This window comes from Scyliorhinus canicula, chromosome 4 (assembly GCF_902713615.1).
Source record: "Scyliorhinus canicula chromosome 4, sScyCan1.1, whole genome shotgun sequence".
NCBI lineage: Eukaryota > Metazoa > Chordata > Chondrichthyes > Carcharhiniformes > Scyliorhinidae > Scyliorhinus > Scyliorhinus canicula.
The window spans coordinates 150240667-150252821 of NC_052149.1; the positions used below are offsets into that span (position 1 = coordinate 150240667).

Below are 12155 nucleotides of genomic sequence, written 5' to 3' on the forward strand. Positions count from 1 at the left end.
TTCCAGCACCTCCCCTGTGAGAGTGACTGGCAATGGCCCATCACCTCCTCCTCCTTTGGGGTGCCCGATGGCCCCCCGGGCTTCACCGGGGGAGGGGAGCGCAAGCTGAGCTAACTCCTGAGGCTCCCTCGCCACCTGGCGCTCCCAGTCCTGGAGGCCGGCTCTGGTCTTGACCAGGGTCTGCATGCTCTTGGCCATGGAGCACAGGGTGTGGATCACCTCCGTCTTGACTGCGCCACATCATCATTCATCGACTGTGTCTGTGTCACATCAGCTAGTGATTGCACCATCTCCCTCTGGGACTGGGCTACCTCCCTCTGTGTCTGTGCCACATTGGCCAGCGCCTGGGCACTGCCGCCAATATTCCCAGCCATGGCCTGCTGTGCCATGCTCAGGAGCGCTGCTGCAATTTCCAGATAGCTATCGCTACCTGTGAGGCGGCAACCTTGTCCTGGGCTTCGGCCAGCGTCTGCACAGAATGCCCCAGGCCTTGGACATGCTGATCCATAGCCGAACCCGTCGCACCCCAATGCCTCTTCCATGGATGCCACCCGTGCGGTGTTGGCCTGGGTGGCACACATGGTTGGCACCACCTCCTGCTCTTACACGCAGTTGGACCCCTCCAACTGAAGCTGCAGGTGCTGGATGCTAGCCGACAACACCTCATGCAGTTTGTGGCCCGGCGACTGCATCTCCACAATCAATGGGACTGTCCGTTCCAGAAGCCCAAAACCCGTCTGGACGGCAGCTAGGTCCTGGGGTCGGCTTGACCTCCTACCATCCACCCATCTTTGGCGTTCATACCTCCACCTGACGTACTGGATCAGTTGCCTGGTGCGAACCAAATTGTGCCCCAGGAGCTTCTTCACTAAAGTGCCCAAGTGTCTCTGGGTTGGTGGAGGTTGTTGGAGACAACTGAGATGGGAAATCTGGGTCATTCTCAGACTGGAGCCGGTCCGGGGTCTCCTGAGCCTTGGGTCAAGGGCTGCCGTCCGAGCTGCTGCTCTCCTCGTCACTGCTCGGCTCACGGGGGGCCGCTCAGGCTGTGGCACTGACTGGAGGCGGAGACACCGGACAGACCAGCCCATCACCAGCAGGTCCTGCAAGACGCAGGCTCCAACTTTCCATTCCTCGATCTCCCCCTTGCCTGCCATCATTACCCATCTCCCCCAAACCCCTTGCAAAGATGATCTGCTCTTCTTCCTTGCATGATTCCCCCTCCACCCAACCTCTTGCAAAGCCTTCCTGCCCCTAATATGCCTTCAGTGTGGCTGTTAATCTCGCCACCCCAACACCCATTACATCATCTTCCTGCCCCTTTTCCCCCAGTCTATTTGTTTTGCTTCCCCCCCCCCCCCCCCTCCCAATACGGTCGAAATGCTGGTCACTGAGTGTTCCACCCTGTCCATTTTCATTGCACAGTTGTGTTCTTCAGGTCATGGTGGCACCCGCCTGGAGCAGACCAAACCTACACATCCCCCGGTCACAATACTGGTCTCTGTCTGAGTGTTGAGCCCTGCTTGAGCACCGCTGCACAGTGATGTCCATGTGATTACAGAGACAGACCAACATTACACCCCCACCAGTGTGGCGTTCCACTGGCATTGCTACAAGACCAGTGCAGTGTTGTGGCAAGTAGGCTGTAGATGTTGCACTCACCTCAAAGTCCAACAGGTGCACACCACTCTTTTTCAAATGAGATTCAGGCTGACATGGCACTGGCATGATGCAAGATTGGAAAGCGGCATGAGATTCCAGTGAGAAGCTAATTTAATGAGCATCCATGACCTGGTAATGAATGCAAATGTTCACGTCGTTACTTTGCAGGATACCCGACCCACTATTAATCCACTGAGGTCAATGGGCATTTGCATTACTCGCCGGCTGTGCTGCCGGGAACCTGCTGCAGGGGTGTGTGGGGGTTGCCTTTTTCTACCGGCAAGAAAGGCCATAAAATGCTGCCCACAATTGCATTTGTCCTGTAAGAAGTACTATTTATCGATATGTAAACACAGCCGAATGCAGATAAAATCAACCATTGCCAACACATCCTTGCCTTCCTAAAAAATGTTTTATTTAAATTGATCGAACTTTTAATGGAAATAAAACATTTTGCAGTCACAGCAGAAGTTGAACAAGTTTACACAAACTAAAGTACATGATTCTTTAAGCCAGCATGTGGCCCATCTGATGAATAAATATACAGACAAGTGTACACATTAAGGAGTTGATCATTTATGGCAATAGATTGCGAATGATTAATATGATAATTATCAAACATGAACAATGCAGTCAATAAACGCTCACAGAAAAATTACGACATCCTTAGTACTAACAAAGTGCACGTGCAAAACGATCCACTTCACTAAGTGGTGTGTACCGGAGGGAAAATGGAGAAAGCAATGAGTGAAATCAGGAGTTGTGGAAATCTGACACTTGCTCCTCGAAAGGGCCGTAGAGGCTGGAGCAGAACATTTTCAAGACTGGTCATAATGGACTTCTGTACAGATATCAAGGGATCAGGGTCAAAGGCAGATAAACGAGGCTCAGCTACAGATTAGTTATATCTAATTGATTGGTAGCTCAGACAAAAGGGCTGAATCGCCTACTCTTGTTCCTATGACGTTTTCTGACCTTTTGAGTGTGAACCTCACAATTAGGCATTGTACTGGTGTTGAGACCAGTTTGAGGTTACTGTAGGTTGCTTGTGTCTCTTTCTTCTCAAAGTTATCCTTTGAAGACACTGACTCTTCCTGGGTTCTGGTTCTACCAGCACTGGAAACCCTCCAGTGAAAGAAAATGTCTCCTCTTACCAAAGAGATATCCACACTGACTTTCAGTACAAAACTCACACTCGTGAGGGAATGCTGCAACCCTTTCCCTCAGAGTACTGCCTCCTGTTCTGCAGGAAAGTAGCCACTTGTCAGCAGACAGGGAAGAACAAATGAACATTTCAATTTGGTGGAGTTATGTGGAGCTGGCATTTTTTCTTCATCACTGATTTTTTTCTACTTACTCTGAAGGTAACAGCTTCTGCTGGGAGACAGCTCCTCAAGTGCTGACTGCTCTCAAATAGTCACCATCTTTCATGTGTGAAGTCAGACAGGCTACTGAGTTAGAATGGAGTCCACTTTTATCTTCGCTCAAGATCTCTGCAAGTGGACTTATTCCCTGGTCACTAACTAATGAACTCGAGCTTGAAATTACACCATTTTACAGCATTGGTCTAAAATCCCTCTCCAATGTTGGAGAATGTTTTTAAAATCAGTGTTGTGCTTTCACCAAAAAAAACAGCGAAATTAGAGACAATCATGCAAAGAATCATATCCTGACATCAGGTGCAATTATGTCAAGCTCTCAGTTGTCTTGGGGTAAATTTTCAACTTGATAGCTGAGTTATAGCGATTAACCGCCCATTGTAGAAACTGCACATTGGTTTCAGTGAAAAAGATAATTGGGCATTTTTTTTTAGTAACAGGTGACCCACCTCTTTACACCCAGATTTCAATTTAAAAATATACTCCCCTCTGACCAAAGCTATATTAATTCTTCTTGTTTTTGAATGGTGTATTCATGGACGTGTTTTTCTGTTTGGTGGGGAAACATTTGGAAATAATTTAACTCATCTGCATTATCATGTGTACCCCACCTGAAAGGCATGTCCTGGGTTCATAGTTTTATCCAATCTTCTCTATCTTGTGCCAGTCTTTTCATTTTCCAATTACTTATTTTTTAAAATAAATTTAGAGTACCCAATTCATTTTTTCCAATTAAAGGGCAATTTAGCGTAGCCAATCAACCTATCCTGCACATCTTTGAGTTGTGGGGGTGAAACCCACGCAGACACGGGGAGAATGTGCAAACTCCATACGGACGGCGACCCAGAGCCAGGATCGAACCTGGGACCTGAGCGCTGTGAGGCAGCAATGCTAACCACTACACCACCATGCTGCCCTATTTTTCAATAACTTACTTCAACTTTCAAGCCATTCCATAAAACCATAAGGAGCAGAATTAGGCCACTCGGCCCATCGAGTTTGCTCCGCCATTCAATAATGGCTGATATTTTCTCATCCTCATTCTTCTGCCTTCTCCCCATAACCCCTGATCCTCTTATTAATCAAGAACCTATCAAACTCTGTCTTAAAGACACTCAAGGATTTGGCCTCCTCAGCCTTCTGCGGTAAAGAGTTCCACAGATTCGCCACCCTCTGGCTGAAGAAATTCCTCCTCATCTCAGTTTTAAAGGATCGTCCCTTTATTCTGAAATGGTGTCCTCTGCTTCTAGTTTTTCCTACAAGTGGAAACATCCTCTCCACGTCCACTCTATCCAGGCCTCACAGTATCCTGTAAGTTTCAATAAGATCCCACCTCATCCTGCTAAACTCTAACGAGTACAGGCCCAGAGTCCTCAACCATTCCTCATATGACAAGTTCTTCATTCCAGGGAACCTCCTGGAACCTCCTATTCTTGTGAACCTCCTCTGGACCCTTTCCAAGGCCAGCACATCCTTCCTTAGATACAGATACATAGTCCAAATGGGGTCTGACTAGAGCCTTACACAGCCTCAGATGTACATCCCTGGTTCAGCATTCAGCATTGAGATTTTCTTCCTTTCTTTTCCTATTTTTCCTTGAAATTTCTTGAATTTCCCTCCCTAACCTCTCTTCCAAGTCTATTTCCTGTTAAGAATTGCCTTGCCCAGTCTCTCTGCCTTTCCCAGTTAGTTTCAGTGAATGTCGTTCACTCTCCTCAGTGCTTCATTTATAGTTTACCAGAGATGGAGAAAGTAGCAAAAGGAAACTGTTCCCCCTTTTCACCATTCTTTCTTGACTGTTTACACACATCCACTTTCTCACTGAGCCACGACATGGGAATACAATGGGAAATTTTTGTTTTTGAACTTAGGCAGATATATAGGTGGGTAAAATGCCCCCATAACACACTGTAGTACCTGTTGAAGGGGGCCCAGAGCAGAAGCATCTGCAATATATATATGTATGTTGAATGCATACTATAGTGAATACATATTATTTTCTAGGTACACACTAACAATGTACAATCCTAGTTAAAAATGAAGTGTAGCAGATTGTGAGGCATCATATGGTTAACTAGCTGACTTGGCCACATTCTTTGTAAAGGGCCAGTTCACATAGACACACAGAAATGGCTCATTCAGCAGAACCTCCCTTAAACCAGAATCTCCCACCAGAATTTCCCAGGCAGCTGCTTCTGAATAATTGTTACCAATGGAATCAATTTAATACGGTTAAGATAAGGGAGTCTCAAGCTTGTGATGTATAAGGAAGACCCAAAGACAGCTGATAAGGAGTTTAGAAAACATCATGAGGGAACCTCTATCTGCCGCCACATCATGCCTAGAAACAAATTTAATTGGATCTAAAAGTAATATATGTAATCTATAATCATTGTGATTGGATTGTGTCCAGCCAAAATAGGCTGAGTAACTGTATAAAATGTAGCGATTTCCCTTGTTCAGTGGAGAAGCACATGGTGTGCCCAGCGACCTGCTCCCTGCTGATGTTAAAACAATAAACTGTCTGACGTTCGTAGCAGGCCCAAGTCTTGATTGATTCTTTTGTACTCATTCCTGCTAATACAGATTGGACAAGAAGTGTGGCATTGGATAGTGAAGTGTTCTACCTGTTGTCCATTTTATGCATAATAATAATCGCTTCTTGTCACAAGTAGGCTTCAATAAAGTTACTGTGAAAAGCCCCTAGTCGCCATATTCCAGCACCTGTTCGGGGAGGCCGGTACGGGAATTGAACCCGCGCTGCTGGCATTGTTCTGCATTACAAGTCAGCTCTTTAGCCCACTGTGCTAAACATGTCCCTGCTGGTAATATCTATTTCATGTCTCAACCAATGAAAGGAAAGTCACTATCTGCTGGCTGAGAGGGTCCTACATAAAATGGGAGACCAGTGTCACTTGAGCCATTGATTCCAAAGTGGTCCTATGTGAAGTTGGTTTGGGCAGTGTCAATCTGTTCCTAGCAGGTGCAAAAGCTGTTGTTCAATGTATCACCAAATCGGTTATCTCAGTTGGATAGCTGATACCGAGAGAGAGTGAAATATCTCACAGCAGCTTTATTTATCAGAATTCCAGGTATGTGCTGGGGCAAAATAGAAGGTGCTTTAATCTGGATCCAACAGCCCACTACCTGAGCTCAGGGTGCCTGGGAGAGGCAGAATTCCATTGTAAGGGCTGAAAATCCTTCAGTTTGATGAACACCAAATTTACACCGGAATAAGTTTACTTATTGGAAATGGGTTGTTAATAAAGCAAAATACTGTTGATGATGGAAACCTGGAACAAAAAGTAAAAAATGCTGGTAACATTCAGGCAGCATCGGTGGAGAGAGAAAGGCCATTGATTCAATATGTTAACACTGCTCCTCTCTCCACAATTGCTGAGGGTTACAAATATTTTCTGTTTGGATTAGTGGGAACAGCACTGATCTGAAAATGTCTCCTTGGTGTTCAGAGTGTGCCATTTTGTCAGGGAACTCTTACACTGAGCTTTTACACTCTATTTCAACACTTTCGCAGGTTCCACCTTTCCTGGTGGTGGTCAACTTGACATTCGAGGAGAGGTTTCTCTTTTTTACCGCACCACACAAGCGCTCTTGGAAATTCTTTGTGAAGAACAGGAGCAGAAGAGGGTTGATGCAGCTGTGGGCATAGCTCAGACAGATGCTGACATGGTAGATGTAATGGAAGAGTGAGGTGGGGGTCAGGGAGGTCAGGTTGAGCACCTGCATCACATGAAAAGGCAACCAACACACCAGAAAGACAGCTATCACCATAAGAACAGTCTTAGTCGCCCTCTTTGCCTGCACTGATTGCTTCCTGCCCACTCGCCGGAGCGACTTAAAGACATGAAAGAGAGTCATCGAGTAGAAAGTGCTGATAATAATGAGGGGAATGATAAATCCTAGTACGGACTGATAGAGGGTGTACCAGTACATATCCTTCGGTCCGGAAGGCAGGTCCAGAACACATATTTCAGAGCCTCCCATCTGAATAGTCCTGGAATATAACATGACTGGGACTGTCAGCAACAAGCTGCCCAGCCACACGAGAACGTTCACAACCACTGTCCGGCAGATGGTCCTTTTCTCCGTAGTGGGATGGACTATTGCGATATACCTGTTGAAGAAAAAAATAAGTTGTTGGTTAGAGTTAATCTACCATACATAGCTTGCCAGATTAATACAGTGACATTCTGCCGGCCTGCTGGAATCTGATGTTACCGATATGCTGGGATTACTGTAGTAACACAATTCCGTTGGTGGAGTTATGCTGGAGTTAAGTGCTGTAACATTATCCTTCTGATGCTGCTATGCTGGCTTTAATGTAGTAGCACTGTGTTGATGGTACAATTCTGTTGCTAATAACTGATGTGAGCCTGTGCTGGCAGTATTTGTTTAAAAGTTCATTTTTGGGATGTCGGTGTCACGTTTATTGCTTGAATTGCCCTAGAGAAGGTGGTGGTGAGCTGCCTTCTTGTACCGCTGCAGTCCCTAAGGTGTGGGCACACTCACAGTGCTGTTTGGAAGGGAGACTTTGAAGAGACTTTGACCCGACGGCAGTGAAGGTACGGCGATATATTTCCAAGTCGGGATGATGAGTGACTTGGAGGGGAACGCCCAGGCGGTGGGTATTCCTCGGTATCTGCTGCTTTTGTCCTTCTAGATGGGAGGGTTTGCAGGTTCGGGAAGGGCTGCCGAAGGAGCCTTAATGGTAAAGTACTACAGCAACACGCTCCTTGTGGTAAAGTGTGTTGGGATTACTGCTGTAATTATGCCCTAATTTGAAAATGAAAATGAAAATCGCTTATTGTCACAAGTAGGCTTCAAATGAAGTTACTGTGAAAGGCCCCTAGTCGCCACATTCCGGCGCCTGTTCGGGGAGGCTGAAACGGGAACTGAACTGTGCTGCTGGGGTGCCTTGGTCTGCTTTCAAAGCCAGCGATTTAGCCCTGTGCTAAACCAGCCACTAAAAGCCCCTATTTGTAAAGCCTGCAGGGTTTTACAAATGTAGATTTATGCTGAGCTAGCCCACCATGGGGCTGCATTTATAGTACAGAAATGGTGCTTTGGAATTCACCTTCTTTACATTGCAGAGTTAATTAAAGCTAGATTCATCAGCCAGTTGAGAAGGGACAGGAACATTCTGTGACAGAGAATCATTTCCAGTGGCATTTTGGAATTTGTTTGGACAGTGAATGCCAAGGTGATTGCTATAAGTGGTTTAGGCAGGTGCTGGGAGTGTGACAGTGAGGAAATTAACTGAACCTGCTGGATTAAATTGCAATTCTCTGTGTTACTGACTGTATCTCTATTGCTGTTAATCCAGCTCTCTCACTCCATTAGCCTGCATCAAGATTCATGTTACCTTGAGAAGCACCGTAGTGTTTGGAGTTGTGTGAAAGTTTTTGAGAACAGGCACCTGGGACACTCCCTCCGCTGTCAGTCGGAAAGCAGCTGAACGACTGGAAATGCTTGGCAATGCATCAGTCACCTGTTGAGCCACCGACATGAGTGGCACAATGTTTGACATTGCAAATGGCCTCCCTGCTAAGGCGTAAAGAGGTGGAAGCAGAAAAGTGCTGGTGAACTGTCAGTGCCATCCACCAGCTTGGCTGTAGCTATCCTTGCAACAGATGACATAACTAGCTGTCTGTCTCTACCGTGCAGAACCTGCAGAGGCAATTCCCTTCACGCACTAGGTAGATGTGCCACAGGAGAAGAGCTAGATTGATATACCCCCTCCCCCATACCCCTAGCCCACCAAAGCACTAATATAGCCCCATCCCTAATACCCACTTCCTCACCCATCAACACCCATTACAGCCAATGAAGCATATTTGCTATTGTATTGTAGGAAACACAGCAACTACTTTAATGCACAGAAAGACCCCCATAAACATCAACTTAATTATGACCAGGTTCGAGAGATTGATATTGGCCAGGACAATGGGCAGAACTGCTGAGCTGTTCTTCAAAATACTACTATGGAATCTTTTACCTCCAGGTGAGGAGGCAGATGGAACCTCAGTTTCAGGCCTTAACTGAATGTTAGGACTAAGAAAATGCAATGGCCTGCAGATATGATTGCCCACATAATGGTGGTATGCCCAGTCTGCCTCTAATGTCGCTATGGTTTCTAGGACATTTTCTTTTCATCTTGTACCACTTCAACCATGAAATAGGGTGTTCTAAAGCCAATGCCCATTATTGATTTTAATTTGGCTTGTCAACCACCACATGAATCTGTAGTTTGTATTTAAATGTTAAGTTGCTCTGCAGAGTCGAGTAAATGTTGTACTGGAAGGGTTTCCTTTTTTCCCATTTTCCCATTTCTTAAATCTCTTCCAATTCGATGTTTCAATTGCAGATAGTTTCACCGTAAATGTGCAGAAAATATCCTAGATTTCGTGGACGGTGGCAAAAAGAAAGTGGTCCTCAACGATCTCACAATCAAACAAAGACCCAGTGAGAGAAACCTCTGCCCACTTCTCTGGCCTAGCCACATGTTCCTCTTCGCCACCTGTTTCTCTCTGGCAAAGTTGGCCAGAGCAACTGAGGCATTTATGCTCGTATCTTTCTTGATGTTAATCCAACTCCATTCTGTTGTCAAACTCAATGAAGGGGAATTTTAATCTCCCCAAAAAAGGCTAGACAGGAAGGTAACACTCCCAGGATGCAGGTTAGTAATTTAAATATCCTAACGAGACAGAGTGTCTCAAATGTAACCATGGTAAGTTTACAGCACTGTTTGTGGGCCAGGTAGAGTGGGAATATATCTTTTGGATTTGGATTTTGTTTATTGTCAGGTGTACCAAGGTACAGTGAAAGATATTTTGCTGCGAGCAGCTCAACAGATCATTAAGTACATGAAAGGAAAAGGAAATAAAAGAAAATACATAATAGGGCAACACAAGGCACACAATGTAACTACATAACACTGGCATCGGGTGAAGCATTCGGGGGTGTAGTGTTAATGAGATCAGTCCATAAGAGGGTAATTTAGGAGTCTGGTAACAGTGGGGAAGAAGCTGTTTTTGAGTCTGTTTGTGCGTGTTCTCAGCCTCCTGCCTGTTATGGGAGAGGTGTTTTCTGAACCCCAAAATGTATCATGGAGTTCAACCAACCCCTGCCTTTAATGGATTGTTGCTTTTGAAGCACACAGCTTGTTCCCCAGGTGTAGTACTACAATTATGGACACCTGGTTTTTAAAACAAAACAATGTTTATTCCATGAACTCAAATTAAACTTTTAAATAAACATTGGATCTCTTAACACCCCTTACTTCAAAGATAACCCCGACAATAATACAACACTGTCCTGCAAACTTCCTTTACACATCCATAAGACTTAACAAATCCTTCAAATAAAAGCATATTATATTTATATTCAATACTGAGACCTTTTTACAATTCCGATTTCACCAAAGAATTAAAAGATAGTCCTTCATGGCAGAGATAACCAGCAATGCAGTTCACAGCCACACCCAAGCTTTCTCCAAACTGAAACTAAAACTCCCCAAAAAGCAGAAGTGAGCTCAGCTCCCCCCCCGTGACATCACTTCACTAATATGATCAGCTTTATTTCTTAAAGGTACATTTCTTAAACATCCAATTTTTAACGGCACTCTCACATGACACTGCCCGATGGAAGTAGTTGGAAGAGTGAGTAAGCCGAGTGGGAGGGGTATTTGATTATGCTGCCCGCTTTCCCCAGGTAGCGGGAGGTGTAGATGGAGTCAAGGAATGGGGGGCAGTTTTGTGTGACGGATTGGGCTGTGTTCACGACTCTGAAGTTTCTTGCTGTCTTGGGCCGAGCAGTTGCCATACTAGGCTGTGATGCAGCTAGAGAGGATGCTTCTCAGCCCATTAAACCTTCCAGCTTTCATTCACATCATCAGAATGTCTCTTTTCTCCCTGAACAGAAATGGAACCTCCACTCCAGAACCGGAGATCAAGCTCCAGTTGCCGACACCAAAATTGCGTTCTACGAGCGGCCGGAAGATCAATGTTTGCACCAAAACCGGGGGCGCCGCCGCTTTTGCTATGTTCCACCCCCCAAAGTGGCATACTCGGGATATGCCCGAAATCCTCTCTCCCAATGCTCCACCCCCAAAAGGCCGTGTTCCTGACGGGATCGGCTGTGCGTGTTATTATTTGTCAGGAACTCGGCGTGGCGGCTGCAGGTTCAGTACAGTGACACCACAGTCGGGGGAGAGCTGATCCACGGGCAAGAAAGACTTTGGCTGGGGCTGGGGGTACTGTTGAGGGGTAGTCCAAGGGTCGCGAGTCCGCCAAGGGGGGGGGCACTATTTGGCACGCCGGTTCGACACACGCGGCAGACGCCACATTGCAGGCCGCCGCTGTGCGCATGCATGGCCACGGACCTGGCTGTGTCAGCTACTAGAGCTGGATGCTCTACACTGCCTGCCTGCTAGCCCCCCACCAAATCGAGGATCGGTGGTCGTTTTGCACCAATTCTCGGTCGTAAAACGCCACTGTTCCAATACCGGCGTCAGGATATAGCTTGACAATCAATTAATCCAGCCCCATTCCTCCCTTCACCACCTCCCCCACCCCCTCCCTACTCAAGCACCAGTAATCAACCACCCTCTGCCCACAAGCTGAAACTCAGAATACTGCACTTCCACCAGGTCACCTGTAGACTCCCTACTTGCATGTTCGTTGCTTTTTTTTAAATCAGAAATTCGATTCAAAGATCCTTCACACGAGGAATTCAAAAATGGCCAATCATCACTCAGCTCATTTGGAATTAAAGTTATGCTTACTGCTTGGAGATCTCAAAGTACTGGATGGGCTGTTTCCTAATTGATTGTGATTACAACTAGCCATCAGAGACAGATTGAATGACAGAACAAAAAAAGAGAGAAAGTAGATATAATAATAATAATCTTTATTATTGTCACAAATAGGTTTACATTAACAAAGCAATGAAGTTACTGTGAAAATCCCCTCGTTGCCATACTCCGGCGCCTGTTCGGGTACACTGAATGAGATTTCAGAATGTCCAAACTTGCCAGCAGCACACCTTTTGGGACTTGTGGGAGGAAACCGGAGCGCCCGGGAGGAATAAAGAAGTCAA

General features: G+C 45.9%; 1 protein-coding gene across 1 annotated transcript in view; it reads right to left on the bottom strand.

The window, feature by feature from the left end:
* Positions 1–4584: 4584 nt before the first annotated feature.
* LOC119964260 (melanin-concentrating hormone receptor 1) overlaps positions 4585–12155 on the bottom strand; it is a 68697-nt gene continuing 61126 nt past the window's right edge. Inside the window, exon 2 of the mRNA XM_038793538.1 lies at positions 4585–7173. Coding sequence (XP_038649466.1) covers positions 6534–7173 — 640 coding nt within the window. The 3' untranslated portion in view covers positions 4585–6533. The remainder of the gene's footprint in view (positions 7174–12155) is intronic.